At 31.3% G+C, this 21,308-nt stretch overlaps 1 protein-coding gene across 4 annotated transcripts in view; it reads left to right on the top strand.

Moving 5' to 3' along the window:
* LOC145313448 (uncharacterized) overlaps positions 1-21,308 on the top strand; it is an 89,606-nt gene that overhangs the window by 42,616 nt on the left and 25,682 nt on the right. Inside the window, exons 8-11 of one of the 4 annotated variants that reach the window (XM_080152871.1) lie at positions 2,618-2,852; positions 14,228-14,314; positions 14,726-14,910; positions 20,075-20,321. In XM_080152871.1, the coding sequence (XP_080008997.1) occupies positions 2,618-2,852; positions 14,228-14,314; positions 14,726-14,910; positions 20,075-20,321 (754 nt within the window). The remainder of the gene's footprint in view (positions 1-2,617; positions 2,853-14,227; positions 14,315-14,725; positions 14,911-20,074; positions 20,322-21,308) is intronic. The other 3 variants (XM_080152873.1, XM_080152872.1, XM_080152874.1) reach the window with 3 other exon arrangements.

The raw sequence follows: 21,308 nt of genomic DNA on the forward strand, positions 1-21,308 counted from the left end.
AGAATTGTATAACTATTGGACCAATGAGTTTATTATCTTAGCTTCACATAGATCCAGAGATGGTTTTAGGCTGTTTTTCTAGTTCCACCCCACCCCATCGAATACAGAGCGCCATAGTGCTAAGGGCGTAGATGGAGGTAGTCTGTTAAAAGCAATATTTAATACTTTTTTTTGCTTAAGAAGCATATTTTCAACGGTGGTTTCTATCCATTTTTTTCTATGATTTGTACCAATGCAACATAGAACATAATATCCGCTTGCTATCAAGGTATGTAAGCAGGAATTAAGGGATACGACAAAAATAATCTTCAACCCTTTCTCCCCCAAAATGTTTACAAAAAGGAAATTTTATACACAAGAAATTTGGGGCAAGATTAATTTATCGTCAATTGTTCTATCCCTGCGGTTTCTAAGGTGCAGGGGGGGGGGGGGAGTTGAACCACACCTTAAAATTTTCCCATCTTAGAGGCATCATTACTCACACGAGGGCCTGAGTTCAGGCCTTAAAATTAAAAAAAAAGATTTGATTGATATTTTATCTGACATCAATCATAATGTCTTAATTGTTTCATAAATTAAAGTTTGCTTTATCTCAATTTTTGTTTAGTATTCACTTTTAAAAAAACAAATGGCTACTACTGTTAACAAAGATTCCAAAGCACACAATTTTTAAGTATTGAACCCATTTCTGTGTATGCCACATAGCTGAACAATCATTTCCCTACCTCAATTACATTAATGACTTTTGACAATACCTGTCTAGGCGAGGGCGTACACTTTAATTAGGGGGGGGGGGATGTATACACTCCCCCCATACCACAATAATGATGCTTTTATAATTGTCTTATTTTACATTATTTAACTTGTTGTCTGAATTTTGAGTTAGGAAAAAGAAGTCATTGATCATTTTCAAATATCATATGAAAAAACACTCAAAGTAAGCTACAAAAGAATCAGCAGCTTATTTACTCAGTTATAGAGTAGCTGCTCAACTAAAAAAAATTGTACTACATTAAAATGGCCTGCTGTAGAAAATTAATCAAAAAGTACTATTCTTTTCTTCAATTTAATTCTCCATACAAATTCCCATTTGTCAAATGTCCTAGGTTTTGTAATTTTATGTGTATTTTTTTTGTGTGTGTGTAATTTTATGTGTGCATTTGAGTGTATAATGTCTTTTTAGCAATTTTAAGTATTTTTATCACAATAAGGAGCGGTCTTCAATAGGAGAAAAACTTTCTTTATTTACATTAACTTTAATTATATTTGCTTTTTATATAGCTATTGATTTTTTTAAATAGGCTTTTAATTAAATATCAGAAATATTATGTAACTAAATACACATAGGCCTAATTTTTACATTAATACTATTTTTATTATTGTGTATTTGTCTATCTTTTTGTGTACATATAGGGCCTCTAGAGATAAGAGAATATGTGTAATATTATTTTGTTTTAGGGATAGCTATAAAGGGAAAATCTATATATTATTTATACGTGTTTGATTGTAGTAATGTTTTAAAATTGTTAACTAACATAGGGGCAAAAGACATGTGCAATTTTTATTATTAGAAGACAAACGATCACATGAAGCAACCATTTAAGTTTATTGGATGGGAGTGATAGTGCAACTATTAGTATTCTTTTATATTATTTGATATTTTGGGGATGGTGCTATCCTTTTTGCTCTGAAATGAGTGTCATATTAGCTTATCTAACTTGACACTAAATGATGAAGGTATATAGAGAGAAATTATATAGAAAAGCCGATGGTATTAACTCTGCCAATAGATGCATTTATATATTTTTTTGTATTTTTTGTTCATGTTTCTCTAGCTTATGCATTAAATTGAATATTTTTTGTGGTTTTTTGTCCATTAGTAAATGCTAACTTATAGACAAAATATGTACTTATCTAAAGGAATTTTGTTAATTTAAACTCAAATTTCAAGAAATTGAAGTAAATACTTTTTGACTATTACGTAAAATCTTCTGATGTCATTAGTAACATAGCTTTGGGTTCAGTCCTTAAAAATGTCAATTAAATTATATGTCAACTCAAAAAAGAAGTACTGAATTTAGAAAACATTAATGAAAACTTGAAGATATCAACAATATTTTTATTCTTTGATTTTTTAGATTACAAAGAATATCATTTTTAAGGATTGGGCATTGTCCTAGGAGCTACAATTTGTCTCCGTGGCAAAGCGCATGATACCAAACATGTTTTGTTTTCGTGCTTTTAATTTTTAAAATTACATAACTATTCTTTAACTCGTTTTACCCATAAGTCATTTTTGCATAAAATAATTGAAAACGTTGTTGAAAACATACCACACTTATGATTAAATAATTTTTAAAAAAATATAAATTATATGTAGTTAAAAGTAATAATTTCATGTTAAAAAGTGCATTTTTCCTATATTTTAAGCTGTAATTATATTATTACATTTGGACTTAAATGTAGGCCACATTTTTTATATTTTTTACGTTCCAAATAAACATGTTGTTTTTGCATGTTTTATGTGTTTTCAAAGGCTTTTGTTTCCTCACTCTGTATCTATGTATGTAGAAGATTTATGAATGTAACGCCAAAAATGCAACCTTCCTTTTTTCAGATACACGGTGTTCAAGAAACAGTTGGTGGAGTATTTCAAGCGGAAGAACGAGGAGCAGGAGTCACGTGACCGCGAGATGACCGTCACCTACTGCAAGCTGAGCTCGGCGTGGACGCGCAAGGTGGACCGGCGGGAGAACAGCAAGAAGCGGCGGGAGCGCGAGGCCAAGTCGCGCGAAATGTACGAGAAATTATTCCCCGAACTGCGGAAACAACGGGAGGATAAGGTGAGACAAGTGCGTCTTTTGGTTTATTTTTAGTTTCTCATAGATCATACGGACAAAGGTTGTATAAAGAAAAGCAGCGTTTAATCAAAAGTTTTCCATAACTTAATTTGACTTTATAAATTTGCAAATAAAATTTCAGATAAAGCAGGTTAAAAGCAGTTTTTTTTTCATTTCTTAAAAGTATTGAAATTTGTTGTTAAACGTATATAAAACAAGGAGAAATATATACTTAAATAGCGCAGCAATATTAAGCATACAATTTAAGCAGGAATTGTCAATAAATCACATAATATTACAAAAATATATCAGCAAGCTTCTCAAAATAATAATATTCTTATTGTTGGTTATCGTTTCCTTCTAAAGTATTAATGTCCAAACCAATAAAATAATCTACAGTTGGGGTAATTTTGTCCTTCATTATTGGGGACGTTCATTAATTTAACGTAAATTGTCTTTTCTGCCACTTTGTATAGAGTAGCATCGCTACTAACTACATATAAAAACATAAATCTAAATACCAGTTGATTAGAGCTTTAATCTCTCAATATATACATATATATAACTTGAATAACAAGTTTAAAAATAGGTTTCTTATTTTTCTGGCTTATCGCAAGAATTATCGAGATATCGTCAACATTTTATATATAGTATATACATATAATAAATATAATACTGTTAAAAATATTATTTAAAGGGGACTTCACTTATTACACTAGACCCCAAAGTTTTATAATTACCTTTCTTATTCGGTGGCTTAACAACTTTATTGAATTTGGTTGGTTGGTTCAATAAGTTGGATGTCCAATAATAGTAATCTACAGGAGGGGTAATTTTGTATATCATCATTGGCAATGTACATCAATTTATCAGCCATTGGCTTTTCCCTATAAATTCCTAAAGATTTCATCAAATGATATTTTTAATTTTAATTAACTTTACAAAAATTATCCCCCCCTTACAACTTTTTTAGAGTGTCTTATTTAAATGTACACACAGACATAGATAGATACATAAATTGAAAATCCTTTTTTGGGAGATGTTGCACTTTTTTACGGGGGGGGGGGAGCCTTATTGATGCCAGATTGATAGCATACTGATTGAAAATAAATTTAACTTAATAGGCTGTGCCGATAAATGTGGGGGGAGAGGGGGGTTGAAATCTAGTTTTGGGAATGAATTTATTTATGCAGGGAGGAGAGGGACATTGGCTTGAAATGTTTACTTGTGCCTTTAGTAAAATATACACATTCTTTTATTCGTTAGCTTTTGGAATTTTTAATAAGAGATTGATTTAAAGATGACTATTCTTTTCCGCCAATAACCTACAGAAGTGGCAATTTTGTTCATTATTATTGGGATTTAACATCAATTTATCGTCCATTATCTTATTCCTTTAAATTCTTGATATTTTTTTGGCTTAAGTAGGCCAATTTGTCATTTGAAACTAATACAAAAATAGATAATAATGCAAATAATAAAATACACTCATTTGTTGACTATTAAATATTTACCTACATTTTTAACAAAGATGTTTATGTTCAAAAGTAAAAAAAATATCTATTAAGAATACAGAAATAAAAGCAATTTTACACATTTTCTTGATTTGTACGGGTCTGTACAGGATTTGCAAATGTGTACATAAATGAAGGGATGACATGACTTGAGCTATAGAGTAGCGCCATGCTTCCTGAAATGTACGTATGTACTTCAGTATTAAAACGGTATAAAAGACATGGTCGCGACTCATTTTGCTCAGCATACATACATACAGCCACCTAACCGTAAAATCTTAATGATCCCAAAATTTGCACGGATTGCAAAAATTGAGAATTGTGTTGCAAAAAAATATTCCTTTTTTGCGTGGTCAGGATTCGGTGTTAAAGTCTTAGCCTAATTTTTTTTTTTGTTGCAGTAAGGCTGATCTACAAGTTTACCCTTCTGTCTTGTCTATTGATGTGTTAATATTAACTAATATGAAACTTAATAAAATAACATGTTGAACTCTTTTAATATCTGCAATACTTTTGAACGTTATCACACTTGTTTTATTGTCCCAACAGATGACGAAGGATTATTTTGATTTGTTTCAGAATATTTTTAAGTATTTTAACAATTTTGTATTATGTAACATTTGATGGAAAATTTGAAAAAAATGTTATATTTAGTTTTCCTTATGGTAGGTATTAATTTGTTATTAATATGTTTCGCAAATATTTGCACGCTTGCAATTTAATTTTGGCATACAGAAATCTTGCATAAATCAACCAAAAAATGGAATGGTACAATGAAGGCATTAACTTGAAACAATTTACATATTCCTAACGTTCTGATCAAACCTTTTTAGCAGCCCTTTTACCCCTAATTCCAATATCTATTTGCAATCTTCTTTTTTTTATTGGCCATTTTCACTTTCCCCTTGTAACATTTAATTTACAAGCTATTTAAGTTTTAGATATCTTTTAACGATATGTCCATATTAACTTTAAACCCTTATTGTACTATGGATTAATTTAATGGCAAATTTTTTAGATAGAATTTAATGCAAGGGCTCTAATCTATAATACAAAGTAGAACGATGTCTGTCCGTCTGTCTGTCCGTCTGTCCGTCTGTCCGTCTGTCCGTCTGTCTGTCCGTCTGAAGCTTAAGATCTCAGTAACCACTGAACCGATTGGGCTCTACTCTTCAGGGAATATACCTACTGGTCCTGTGATGGTTTTAAGCTATTTTCTTGGGGGTTGGGACACCCCCAACCCCCCCAAAAAATGAAAATACCCCCCCCCAAAAAAAAAAAAAAAAAAATTTTTTACTTTTTCTTTTAAAATCTAAAATACGAAAAATTAAGTTGATCAAACCTCTTGGGGCAAAGCCCCTAGAGGCTAGGGGCGAAGCCACTAGTATATATACAAGCTGCATATGGCATTTACTAAGATTCCTACTGTTGCTAAATCTAGCGTGTAACAGTAATAGATCGAGTAGGGAAAATGCCTTGACCATCAAACAGGCTCAATAATTGAAATTCTTAGTTTTAAGACAAGACAAAGGTCATAAAATAAAAGAGTTACCCTTATGAGGTAATTAAAGGACAGAGTTAGGTATCCTAAGCAATAAACAACATGCATTGCATGTTTATTAAAAAAAGCACATTAGCCTACAGACTAAACATGAACATGGCATTATTTTTGATGAATGGGCTAGCAACCTTAAAGACAAAAAAACATACATTAGCTCCATGCTAAATAGGCGTTCTCTCTGCAGCATATAAATGGTCTGCTTGTTAGGGTTGTGTAGCAGGGTTAACAACTAGTTCTCATTGATTTTTTTGTGTTAATATTATTTAAACATTTTCAATAGAAATGAGTCATTTTTAAATAAATGCATATACCTTAGTCCTGAAAATTAAAATAGATAGGAGAGAAGAAATATACATCATAATAATCTTAGATGTAAAATTGCTTTATCAATAGTTGACAATTATGACTTATAAAAAAAATCCGGGAATAAAAAATAATAAATGTTGGAAAAAACAAAATTAAAGAGTTGATGTGCAAATTAAGAAACTATTGATTGAGGGATGATTAGATAACAAGGATAATAATGTCTATTGACAAGAAAGATTGCTGTACAAAAAGGCTCAATATTATTTCAACGTGCTTTGGATATAATATTTTCCAACCTAATATTGACCTTTTTATAGTCTTATTTTCATACATTACAGACCGACGAAAAACATACGGACATAGATACTTTAAAAGCATCTTTGCTGCTTAAAAGCAATCCATTTACGTGAATGTGGAGTTTAATTAGGAAATTCTCTACATATCTTTTAGCCTCCTTTAATCTTTTTCCTTCATAGCTCACAGCAAAAGAATTTAGACAATCTTTAGCATATCGGCCCTACCTAATGTTTATGTACACATATATTTTATTCCCTTGCCAAGGCATGTACTATTTGTGTCGACATGCGTAAAAACGTTTTGTAGCTTCAATAAAACTCCCCTTTTAGCATTTTTTATTTATTAGTTTTAAAGCGAAAACTTTCAAGACTGTAGCCTTGCGGGAATTAAATATCATCATAATCTAAATTTATTTTCCCGAAAGTCATACTGTAAGTAAAGGTAGGACACCTGTCCTGCTTAGAAAAAAGTTAGAAATTAATTTAACATGGTTGTTTTGGGGAGGGGGATTAATATGGTACTTTTTAGTTTGCCTGGAAAATGGGCAATATATTTTATTGAAGGTATATATTGTATATTTATGGATGGGTGTGTTTCTATCTCTAGGATGCTATGCTATACAATATATACAGGCTCTAATGAAACAATGTAGCTCCACCAATTTGGACTTTTATAATCAAAAACATAGATTTCGAATTAAGATCCTGCTTTGGTTCAATGCAATATTCTATAAAGTTACTAAAACCTAATTTTATTGAAATAGCAACCAAGTTTCGAGACTTGAAAAATAATTAATTTTCGCTCACTGGTAAAACTTTTTATATAAAAAGTTTGATATAAAATAATGTAATTGATACCAGCGGTATTTTTGGCCATTATACAATGCTACAAAAGCTGGGGCTTAGCATTTTTGTGTTATTTGATACTAAAACACATACTAACATGCATTAAACATTTATGTAAAAAAGCATATTATGTTTTACAAGGATAACAACTTTCATAAATAGCAAATGATATTTTCCTCACTTAAAAGTGAGATGAAAAACGAAGAGAAATCTTCACAAAAAATACCAGCTGCTTATTTTAAATAACAGCCGAGGAAATATAGTATATCCCATTTAGAGAGACAGACGAACTGACATTTGGAACTTTAGAGTAGTTTCACCTCTAAAATTTGTATGTTTAGATTATGAATAAAGAAGACATGCCTTTTATATAACCCTCCCATTTATATTTATTTTCTATTAATTCATATGTTTTCGGAGGATTTACTGTTTTTTTAAGTATAACAATTAAAATAACATCCAATATAGGCCAATTTTATATCAGGCTTCACTGTTAAATACGTTTGCAGCTACTCTGTGAAATCCTTATCTTTTGTTGTGGTTATGAAATGAAATACTACGCATAAAAGGTACACTGGCATAGTGTACTTTAATCTTATCTTAATGTTATTTTTATATGAACTAGCTATGTTTCTACAGGGTGTTCACATAAATTGTCACCTACACTTATTCAAATGGATTTATTATTACTTGGATCTTGCACCAGATTATTATGTGCTCTAATAAAGTGGAACTTGTAGCTGGCTAATCACCCCTACGAGCCCATTCCCTCCCCTCCAATTGGATGAACGAACTGACCAATAAATACCTATTGGGGAAGGGGACACAGAAAATTGCTTAATCTTAATTCTTATGTTTAAAAACTATATGAAATCTATCTAATTCATGCAAATTGAACACTTTTTACGCGCCCTGTAATATACATAATTTATGCATGTAAAAAACCGCATTACATTGATAATTAAATATTCATGTGATTTTCTGAGGTTAGTTTTTGTAGGCATACTTGTGTCTATTATGTAAGATTTATTAGATTTAAATATTTTGTCCTGTTAGGCCATTTTAATTGACCTGAATTTTATCAATGTTTTCATTTTGATGTTTAATATTTTTAATATTATACTATTAAAATATTATTTTTATAGCATTATGTACATTACAGTACAATAACATGCTTTTTGTAGCATAGATGCTCTACAATTTACCCACATTATACTGGTATGTTTGTCTCAAAAGCTTAAAACAATAATTGAACGGTAATCGTCCCCTAAAAAGCTTATGAAATCCAAGTGTTATAAAAATACTTTTGCAATTGCTTGACTTTAAAAAAAAAGTAGCTAATTCTGCCAGATTAAATTTCTTCTTTATTTGATTTTAAATACAGCTATTTGAAATAATCCTTAACGCTTGGCTGAAAGGGTTAATCCTCTTTTTGCAATACGAATTTTATCCGACTCAATGTGTTCTTATAATGAAAAAGTTCAAGGTAGTTTTTCTTAAACAAAGATATATATAAATATTTGATTTTTATGATTCTACAACCAAAATGTAATTGGTGGATTTTTTTGGTTTTATCAACTATCTTCAACTTTTTTTGGCCAATGAGCACAGAGTGCCGAGGCACAAAATCCTTTGCAAATCTCGGCCTATTGCAAAAAATGTATTTTGGCATAGTTTATAAAAACTATGTACAGGGATGACAACATCCACAAAAGAATATAGTAGACAAACATAAATTTAGTGAATAATGCTTTTATTATTAGATATTTAGAGAGATTTATGTTTTATAATCCTAGGAATCACGATAATAGGAAAATTATATTATGATTAAATTTATTATCAGAGCCATCCGTTGCGGAGAGACGGACTGACACGCCCTAAATGTACAAAGGCTTCGCCTTTGAAAAAGTTTTGCTAACTCGGATGGAAGTTAAGATAATGTTTTATGACAGCAGAGCCCTAGCTAGTGTGCTGTAGTTGGGTGTGCAAGCGTTTCCCACAACCGCTGAGACATAAATTCGCAAAAGACACTCAAGCTTTTAATTTGAGGGGGTTGTATTTTTTAAAAATTTAAGGGAGGAAAACACCCCTTTATCCCCACCTTTGGAAGTTAAAAGTCTATGAGCATATAGACCAATGTGTATTTTATTTGTGAGATTGTAGGAAAGGGCAAGGGCTAGGATATTTGCTGTTAAAATAGTATGCTTTAAGCATTACTGGTGATTTTATACATAAGCGGAAGTGAACGACAACCGCCATAGTTAAGCTTAGCATAGCTGCTAAAGCTTCTAATTGGGATATACAACAATAAAGGTACTAATTAGAGGACTAGCTGCTTTTACAAGAACGATAAGGTCCAAAACAACAATATATTATTCATTACTTAGGACTATTACACAAATTAAAGGGCATTACAAATCAACAAACAGTCAGACAGACAAATATAAATAAAGGATACTATAATTCTCAATGCGGAATGTTATTGATTTTACATGTTGTTATTATTAGAATTTCCCCTCTTTCCTGCTGCAGAAAAATAATAATATTACTTCAGAATAATAAAAACAATTGCATTGTTGTTATTAGTAGCAATTCTACTCTATAACTTTGATGTGTCAGTCATGACAAAAATTTGAATTTTTTAGCTGCTATGTAAGATAAACGTTTGAAATTTTCTGAGTAGATTCCTTTGACCATTAGATATATTTAAGTATAAAACAATATAGGCAGCTGAACTGCTTCTTGACTGTTTATTTTTATGTTATGCTGTACTACTTTTGGAAATTATTGTCCTTCTTATTTGTTATGAAAGATGTCTTGCTTGTATAACTAATGTAATTACTTTCTTTTATTATTTATGTGTAAAAATGTACATTGAATACCTTCATACCAAAATTATACAATTAAGGTAGCGTACCTAGCAATAATTATTTTGGCAGATATTGTCAATAAATCATCAAGTATGATGCTTTCATTAAAATTTTGATGTTAATTTATGTCGAAGGTTTTTGAGACTTTTTTTGTTCTCTTTATGCATGGAAAAAAAGTACATTATAAAATATGTAGACTGAAATTATTTATAGACACCCGATCACGCAACTCGGCTAGGGGTGCGTTCACTTCCGCTCGTGTATAACAATATCAGTTGATTAGAATCGCTAATAGTTGGAGTACAAACTGCTGACGAATCCAAAAACATGTTGTAATGCTATCTGTTCATTTTATGGTCCCAAGAACATCTAAAACGATGGTCTTAAAATGAGTATTTTTCAGCTAATGTGAATTGCTTTTTGGTTGTGACAATACCCGGACTTGATTTCACACCTTTCTCTGTTATAAACACACTTTTTAACCTTCACTGGTCGCCGGAAGGAAAAAGCAGTTTTTTGAAACAGGCTCTCTGAGATTATTACAGATTCTGATATATACATATATAGACTAATGAAAAATGCAAAAAACGAAATCAAAAGCGTTCCTTCTTGGGAGAAAATGCGGGAAAAGATTTTTAGCTATTTTTAACCTAAAATTCACATTGGCAAGCCTGTAAAAAAATATACACACATTTTAAGCATGTCATTGCTCAGCACCTAGAAGTGATAGAAAAATGCTACACATACCATTGTAAAGCTCATAATCTCTAGTTTTCATATTGGTATATAACGTTTTTTTACTATTATTAGTTCTTGAGCTATCCTCTGAAGTATACACAAGTTTTAAAAATGCAGTTTTTTCCTGAGACTTTTAAGTTTGATACTTGTTACACAAACCTTTTTCAAATTATATTACTTAGCACCTAGAGTTATAATTATTATTAGTTATATAAGGGGGGGGGGGGAGTTTTGACACATTTGCGTAAACCTGGCACCTAGGCTTTATCTTTGGACTGAGAGGATAGGTTATTAGAGATAAAATCATTCTTATATGATGAATTTCACGAAGTTTTAATTTTTTTTGGATAGACCTCCAGGTTCTGGAGCTGCAGGCCACAGGGTGGTCTCTGTACAGGTAAAACTGAAATTTTTTTTTTTTAAACTTACAGGTCAACTTATAAAACAAAATATGTATCTTTTTTAATGTTATTCACATATTTGAAGAAAAAAGATGCATATTTTGTTTTATAAGTTGATTTGTAACTTTAAAAAAAAAATTTTTATTTTATTTTTACCTGTACAGAGACCACCTGGAGGTCTATCCAAAAAATCTTAAAACTTCGTGAAATTCATCATATAAGAATGATTTTATCTCTAATAACCTATCCTCTCAGTCCAAAGATAGAGCCTAGGTGCCAGGTTTACGCAAATGTGTCAAAACTTCCCCCCCCCCCCCTTATTAAGATATTTTATATAGGTAAAATTGTATATTTTGGGTACTTTAAATTAGCTTAATTAAAAATTGTCTTTGAAATGTGTATAGTTTGTAGTAAGAACCAAGGAGGGAGGGGGGGAGTTTATACATAAATTTTTGCCCTTGTTGTTTTTGGGTTTGTTGTTATAGTTATTAACCTTTTTGTAAAATCTCTTATATGATTAAATCTACCAGTACAACTTTAAAAATTTAATTTTGGCACTTTTCTTCAAGGGGCTAGTGGGTTACAACAGCCCCCAAAACACTAAAATCTAAGGTCTGAGCATATTTTTAGAGATAACAAGCCAATTTTTTAATTTTTTAATGCAAACTTTTTTGCATAACTGAGCTAAGTAGCAACTAAAGATTTCATTTTGTCACTTTCCTTCTTGGGGTTAGTGGGGTATAACACCCCCCAAAACACTAAAATTTAAGGATTAAGCTTATTTTTAGAGATAGCAAGCTTTTTAATGTAAACTTTTTCACATAATTAAGCTAAGTAGCAACTAAAGATTTCATTTTAACACTTTCTTTCTATGGGATAGTGGGGTGAAACACCCACACAATTGTAAACTTATAAGATCCAAGGTGAGAAGTAGAGTTTATACACTTATAGGCAATGAAATTCAGTATAAAATTTTGCTCTGGATGTTTGGGCTTGTTGTTATATTTATAAACCTGATCATTGTAAAATCTCTTATATGATTAAATCTACCAGTAAAACTTAAGTTTTGCACTGCCTTCTATGGACTAGTGGGGTAAAACTGCCCCCAAAACTACTAAAACTTTAAGTTCTGGGCTTTTTAAAAAAAAAATATTGGGCTGATTTTGTTAATGAATTCTTTTTTTTTCAAATCACTATAGATTTCAATTAGGCACTCTCTTTCAAGGACTAAATTATTTTTTTTTTCATTATGTGAAATAAGTTTTCATTAAAATTCAACATGATATCTTTGAAAATAAGCTCAGAACTCATAATATTTGTATTCTGGGGGTTGTTTTACCCCACTAGACTCTAGAAGGAAAGTGCCAGAATGATATCTTTAGTGACTACTTAGTTCAATTATGTGAAAAATGTTAACATTAAAAAAATACCTTGATATCTTTAAAAATAATCTCATTACTTACAATCTTAGTGTTTTAGGGGGTGTTATATCCCACTAACCCCAAGAATGAAAGCGACAAAATGAAATCTTTAATGACTATTTAGCTTAATTATGTAAAAAAAAGGTTTACATTAAAAAAATTGGCTTGATATCGCAAAAAAATATGCTCAAAACTTAGATTTTAGTGTTTAGGGGGCTGTTTTAACCCACTAGCCCCTAGAAGAAAAGTTCCAAAATTCAATTTTCAAAGTTGTACTAGTAGATTTAATCATATAAGAGATTTTACAAAAAGTTAATAACTATAACAACAAGCCCAAAAACATCCAGGGCAAAAATTTATACTAAATTTCATTTCCTATAAGTGTATTAACTCTCCCCCTTCCCTACTTGGTTCTTACTACAAACTATACACATTTCAAAGACAATTTTTAATTAAGCTAAAATTTAAAGTTCCCAAAATATACAATTTTACCTATATAAAATAATTATATAATAACTAATAACAATTATAACTCCTTGGTGCTAAGTAATATAATTTGAAAAAGGTTTGTGTAACAAGTATCAAACTTAAAATTCTCAGGAAAAAACTGCATTTTTAAAACTTGTGTATACTTTAGAGGATAGCTCAAAAACTAATAATAGTACAAAAACGTTATATACCAATATGAAAACAAGAGGTTATGAGCTTTACAATGGTATGTGTAGCATTTTTCTATCACTTCTAGGTGCTGAGCAATGACATGCTTAAAATGTGTGTATATTTTTTTACAGGCTTGCCAATGTGAATTTTAGGTTAAAATTAGCTAAAAACTTTTTTCCCGCATTTTCTCCCAAGAAGGAACGCTTTTGATTTCGTTTTTTGCATTTTTCATTAGTCTATATATGTATATATCAGAATCTGTAATAATCTCAGAGAGCCTGTTTCAAAAAACTGCTTTTTCCTTCCGGCGACCAGTGCCTTATACTAAATCAATTTTTTTTGCTTATGCTTATTTGAAAATCGTTCTTAATGCTGCGTAACCTTTCGAAAATGTTTTTGATTATGCAACCTTTGTCTGTAGATTTTAGTTTATTTTTAATTTTTTAAATATGCATGTATTTATTTTAGGTACCTTATTTATTATTTAGTAGCAAAACAACTCTACAAGCTTATCTGTCCTATCTTCAAAAATGTACCTTATAGTTGTCCTTTCTTTAAATTCATCCTTCCTTTGTGTATTTTACAACAAATTTACTTACAAATTAATTTTCTGACACCACAAGAGTTATTGTTCGTTTGTCCTTCCTTCTGATTTTACAGCTTCGCTTTTATAGATGTTGTCATCCTTGTTGTCTTATAATTACCTAAATAAGCTTTATAATTAAATGGCTTTAGATGTTTAATTTCACTGTTTATTATTAATTTGCTTTTCAGGAGCGTAATGAGCGGCTGGGTACCCGCGGAACTGTCCGCAGTGACCAGGAGATCCAGGATGTTATTGACAAACTACAAGAGGATGAGGTATTAATAACTTTGCCAATTTTAATCATGGTCGATTATGTCTAATAGAAGCGAAGCTTTTTGAAAATATGTTGCTTAAAATACTATGGATTTTTAGAATACAGACCAACATAATTAACAAGGACAATAATATTGATTTGTCTAAAAGTAGTGCATTTATATTATTTTTTCTTTTATATAATCTTTTTTTTAAAGTTATGAAGCATTGGTGAAATGTGCCTTATTGATAAGAGAAACATTTTAATAGATTAGACGTCTTATCTTAAAAATAGCAGATGAATATTTAATCATCAAATTACACAGATGGACGTACGGGCATATTCTAGTTGTAGAAAAGCGGTGCTACTCTACACCTAGAAAATTATGTATGTACGGAAACGTGGGGGATAATTACAAGTACATTAAATTCAGATATACTTTCAGTTGGAGGAAAAGAAAATGCATTCTTACGCCGTGGTACCGCCGCCCTTGCTACCGCCAGAGGACCGGAAACGGAAGTACATTGACAACAACGGGCTGATGGCGGACCCGCTGCTGGTCTACAACGAGCGCAAGTTCGTCAACATGTGGACGGACGCCGAGAAAGATACATTCAAGTAAGTATTCAATAAAAAAAGCAAACATTCAATTAATAATTAAGTAGTAAGATGTGTGTTTGTTTGTCTTCAATCAACTTTGCATAACCATGTGAGGTGGCAGGTTTTATTCTATTCTTTAATGGAGGGAAGGGACATTGGCAGAAATTTTACTTGTTTATAAAACACTTAATCTCAATCGTTGTACCAACTAGGAGAGTTTTAAACTTTTCCATCGACAATTTTAATCTAAAGATGTGATAATATAGTTAATTATAATCGGAAGTGGACATCAATTTATCATCCATTGTCTTATCCCTTAAGATCACTGTTTGGGTAATTCTACTTTTACCTAAATTGTGTAAAGATGTTGTGAATGTAGAGCCCAATCGGACAGACAGACGTACGAAGTGATAGACATCGTTTTACTTTGTAGTTTAGATTGACGTGACAATTATACGATATTGATAGTATAACGAAATACAAATCTTAAAACTGATAATCTTCTCTCCTTTCTTATACTTTAATCCTCTTTTCCCCTTTTTAAATAAATATATTTCTTGAAATATTGAATGCAGGGAAAAGGTACATGACACCCGACAAAAATTATCTAGCCTTTAACATTTTCTTTATCAAATTAACTGCACTTTTTAGTATTATTTTCTTCATTGAAAGCTTTATCTTAAACATTATTAAAAAAAGAAAAACATTTTTTTCTTCAGGAGTGCTTTCACTGTCTTTGTTTAAAAGTTTGTATTTCAGTTTTACTTTCCTGGAATCAATATTCTAGTAGTATCTGTATAAATGGATATATTATTACTTGGATGTTGCAGCAGATTTTATGTACTCTTATGAAGTGATACTCGTAGCTGGCTAAAATAACTGTTACTACTTATCCACCCCTTTACCCCACCCCCACCCCTCCTTCTGGATGAACGAACTGACCAATAAATGATGACAAATTTTCCCCTGTCTTATTATCCACGTTTTACATCCATATCTGTAAAACTGACGTAATATGTCATATGTCGTCATCCCAAGATTTTCTATTTTTCTTCCCTCATTTTTTTCTCTCTGGCAAATCATTCAAGTTTTTGCATATTAAAAGAATAATATGGATCAGGTCTTGAAAAAAAACTGAAGTTTTTTTCAGTATGGCTTCGAGACCGATTAATATCCGTTGGATTGGAACTGGTTCTAAGCCAAACTGAAAAATCATGTATAGCATATGTTAACACATCTGGTTTTAATCTGAAAGCTGTCTATAATACGATGCTATAAAGTGTAGAAATATTAAATAAAGATCTATAGGTATTAATAGAGTAGCTTCGCTACTGAAATATCTTATTTTGATTTTTAGCTGCATTTCTGTAATGAAAGATTGTTATCTTTATCTTTATAGAAAACACGTATGCATATGATTTTATTGGATATAATAAAAGTATACATTAATTATAATAAAATGAATAAAAATAACATTTTCCTCAGGAAAAGATTCATTTGTAAAAAAACACGGTAATTAAGATATGTTAAATTGAACACTACTATTTTTATAACCTTTTTGTGCATTTGGTTCAGTATATTATACTGTTCTTTTTACATTTATAATGATATTATCTATCCACTGTGGGCTACAATTGAATCAAGACAAAAGTAAGTGCCGAGCCCTGGGACCTATGTGGGGTGAAAATAGACATAAATCCTTGATGATTCCAGGTGGAGACAAAATATTTTAGCGGGGTCTTTTGGTTTTTTTTCAATTTAAAGTTCTGAAAAAAAATTGAAAAAAATATGAAAATCTTTAATAAAAAACAAACAAAAAATAATTTTCAATATTTTTTTTTACTAAAAGATACAAACAACTTATATAAATACTATAAGCTTTAAAAAAATCACAATTTTCAAATTTAGACTTTCAATATAAAGATTTGTAGAAAAAACCTAACAACAAATTCTAACATATTTCTGATCAACATAGCAATAAAACGTCTTTTGCAAAATCTTTATAATCAAAAATAAATAGCACTTACTAAAGACTTTTTTTCATTTAAACTTATACTTTTCACATTATTTAACTTTAAAGATTGATTTTTTCTAAAAGAAAGGTTGCGTGATTTTTTTATTCATAATTAATTGCCTAATTTTGAGATTCAGATAAAAAACCTTACTACTTTATATTACTGGATAACCTTATAGCAGCGGCTACGCCTCTAGAGGCATATGAGGCCCTTGGGTTGGGGGGGAAGTCGAACACCCCTTACAATTACAGTTTTTTTTAATGAATAAGTCAAAAACATTTATTTTGGAGAGTTAATTCTCTTGGGATAGTGGTGGTACCCTTTCCTAAAATAGTTATAAACCTTACCAGGACATATGAAAAGCTACCATGTAAAGGAGAACCATAGTTCACAAAGACTCACATAGAACCTGTTACTTTATTACACAGAAACTCTACAATCAGAGTATGTCTGTTTGTTCATCCGTCTGTATAAAAACAATACAGAACATATTTATTTTGCTATAGCGGCTACGCCCTTAGAGGCCTTTAGGGGCACTTAAGAGGTGAAGAAGGGGTTTAATTCAACAACTATATTTTTATTTTAGGCTTAAAAAGAAAAAGATTTTTGTGTGTTGTGGTCCTTTTTTAAGGGGCGATTTCTCTTCTCTTTCTCAAAAGAAGTTATAAACCTTCCAAGGACCAATGAGAAGCTACATAGTAAAGTAAAAAAAGAACTATATCAGTTCTTAAGCATCAGAAAGATGGACAAACAGACATCAATCTATTTTGTATCATAAATAGTGCTTTAAAGTAGGGAGAGAAATATCATCTGGAAAAAAATAATTTTCCTATCGTTTAAGAGTTATATCCTTGTATAAAAAAGATAGGATGTCCGTGTGTTTTTTCTGTCTGTGCCTAAAGTTCTTGCTAACCGCTGGACCAATTTGGTTCTTCTTTATTGACCTATCTTTTAGACTGATAATAGGATCAACATATTAAGGAGTAGTTTAGTGTCTATTAATCCTTATATAAAAGTAACAGTTTCTGTGTCTGTCTGTTTGTGTGTGTGTGTGTGTGTGTGAGGGTGTCTGTCGGTACCGAAGATTCTTTGTAACCGCTTAACTGATATAGTTCTTCTTGGTTCAAGTTTTTCATGGTCCTGAGAAGTTTTGAGTTTAGAAAAAATTAGTTCCTACCCAACATTTAAAAAAAACTTTTTCTTTTACATACTAAAACTGAAAGTAGGGGAGGGGTCAACTTCCCCCCACTTGTCAAGGGCCCCTAGATGCCTCTAGGGGCAAAACCGCTAGTGATAAAATAATTTTTATCTTGAATTATAATTAAATTGTTCTTTTTCCATTTAATAAAATATAATTGTAATTATCATCCTCAAAGAATATCAAGAATTAGGTAATTGGATTTAACAAGGGAAAAAGACAACATCCATAATTAGTAAAGCTCTTAAGTTTAAAAGAATACAAATAAAGAAAATAGCAAGTGTAAGGAAAACAAAGTGTAACATACAGATACAAAAATATATTAATCAGAGCGAGATGGGACAATGGTCTGTTTATTAGACTAGTCCCCATAGTTTAATATAGCAATTTGTTATTCGTTGGCTTAACTACTTAGGGGACCTGTTGCGATTTTTGTTTGGTTGGATTATTAAATTAAGTGCCCAACATTTCAACCATTAACTGAAACATACAGAAGGGTTATCAATGTATCATATTTGGGAATGTAAATCAATTTAGCGGTCATTGTCTTATCCCTTTAGATCCCTAAATAGTAATTAAAATGATCAATGGTTCTTTTTTTTTCTATGTAGCTTCTCATTGGTTCTTGGAAGGTTTATAACTTATTTTGGGAGGGTACCTCCACCATCCTAGGAGAAATCAACCCCTAAAAAAGGACCCCATTTCACACACAAAAAAATAACTTTTTCTTTTTAAGTCTAAAATAAAAATCTAGTTGTAGAATTCAACCACTTCTTCCCCTCTCAAGTGCCCCTAAAGGCCTCTAGGGACGTAGCCGCTAGTACCAAATAAATATATTCTGTAATGTTTTTATACAGACAGATGAACAAACAGACATACTCTGATTGTAGAGTTTCTGTGTATATATGTATCTTTAGAATAAAGTAACACGTTCTATGTGAGTCTTTGTGCACCAAGGGATCTCACTAACCACAGAACCAATATGGTTCTCCTTTACATGGTAGCTTTTTATATGTCCTGGTAAGGTTTATAACTATTTTGGGGAAGGGTACCATCACTATCCCAAGAGAATTAACTCTCCAAAATAAATGTTTTTAACTTTTTCATTAAAAAAAGCTGTAATTGTAAGGGGGGGTTCGTCTTCCCCCCAACCTAAGCGTCCCTATATGCCTCTAGAGGCGTAGCCGCTGCTAGTAGAGTATCCAATGATATAAAGCAGTAAGGTTTTTTATCTGAATCTCAAAATTAGGCAATTAATTATGAATAAAAAAAATCACGCAACCTTTCTTTTAGAAAAAATCAATCTTTAAAGTTAATTAATGTGAAAAGTATAAGTTTAAATGAAAAAAAGTCTTTAGTAAGTGCTATTTATTTTTGATGATAAAGATTTTGCAAAAGACGTTTTATTGCTATGTTGATCAGAAATATGTTAGAATTTGTTGTTAGGTTTTTTCTACAAATCTTTATATTGAAAGTCTAAATTTAAAAATTGTGATTTTTTTAAGGCTTATAGTATTTATATAAGTTGTTTGTATCTTTTAGTAAAAAAAAATATTGAAAATTATTTTTTGTTTGCTTTTTATTAAAGATTTTCATATTTTTTTCAATTTTTTTCAGAACTTTAAATTGAAAAAAAACCAAAAGACCCCGCTAAAATATTTTGTCTCCACCTGGAATCATCAAGGATTTATGTCTATTTTCACCCTACATAGGTCCCAGGGCTCGGCACTTACTTTTGTCTTGATTCAATTGTAGCCAACAGTGTATCATATTATGTTGATAGCATATGGTTTTCTGGTTAATATTTAATCAATATGCAACTGATTTATCATAAAAATATACATACATATAAGCATATTTTTCCTTAGATATGGCAATATTTTTTTTCTACCGTTTTTTCAAATATTTTAATTCGTTGAAGCTCATCAAATGTTTGGAACCCGCACTAACTTAAAACCCTTTGTTTCAGAGAGAAATACCTACAGCACCCGAAGAACTTCTGCATGATCGCGCAATACCTGGAGCGCAAGTCCGTGTCCGACTGTGTCCAGTACTACTACCTCTCCAAGAAGACCGAGAACTACAAGCAGATGCTGCGCAAGCCCCGAAGGACCGGCGGCAATCGCCAGTCGCGCCGCGTCAACCCGCCGACCGGCGAGGTGATTGCACCCGGCATACCGGGTGTTGTCACCCGCCGAACGGTGAATGCCCTGCAGGTTTGTTATATTTTCACTTCATTTTGAGAGAGCGGGTAGGAAATAATGTAGAAAATTCGTGATCCAAGTATTTTTAAGCATTTCTAGTTTCTTAATTTATTTTTATTTGCCAGTATAAAAATATAATAGTTAGAGCAAAGAATCATAGCAAAAGTAAAATTGTTTATAGCGAGCCAATTTACTTTTTATGGCCCATTACCTTTCTCCTTTTTTTACACTACAATAATCCCTCTATTTCACGGAGGAAAGGGATGGAGGGGAAACTAGCAGCTGGCTAAAATGACGTTACTCCCTTTATACCCCCTTTACCCCTTTCTGTTTTATCTTACTTGATGAGCGAACTGACCTATAAATGAGGTCCATATCTGCAAACTAAATTGACTAACTTTCTCCTGTCAAAAGATCACGTATTCTGTATCTATTTAAGCCCACGAATAAGGTTTATGTTCTTAGTTGTTTTAAAGTGCCACTAAAAACCCTGCAGTGGAAAATTGTTATTAAATTCCTTTTTTGTCATAATCAAGTCCCCCCTATTCCCTGTAGTGTATCTCTTGAATCTAGTTAGTAGCAGTAATTGTAAAAAAGAAAGAAGAAGAAAAAAATGGCAGACGACGCAAAACTATCCTAATTCTCTTCCCCCCCCCCCCTTTTTACCATTGCCTTTAAAAGTTTAGCTAAGTATTTTCCAGGGATGTACAGGGAAGGGTTAATTGACATCAAAATGACCCCCCCCCCCCCTAATAATACTATAAATTTGTATCTTTTGTATTTTCCATTTAGTTTGAAAAAAAGATGAACGCCATTGCCTTATCCCTCCAAACTCTCACACTCTTTTCATTTTTTTATTTCAAAGCTTTTTACAATTGTTTAGAAGCTTAAGTTCAAAAGGATATTCTTAAAGTTCATTTTTTTGCAGATTTAAAAAAAAGTTTAAGTTATGATTTCTGTTGTAAAGCTTATTTCTATAATTTTACCTTTTTTCTTTAC

Source organism: Acartia tonsa, chromosome 3, assembly GCF_053477335.1.
Source record: "Acartia tonsa isolate MP-2025a chromosome 3, ASM5347733v1, whole genome shotgun sequence".
Classification (NCBI taxonomy): Eukaryota; Metazoa; Arthropoda; class Copepoda; order Calanoida; family Acartiidae; genus Acartia; species Acartia tonsa.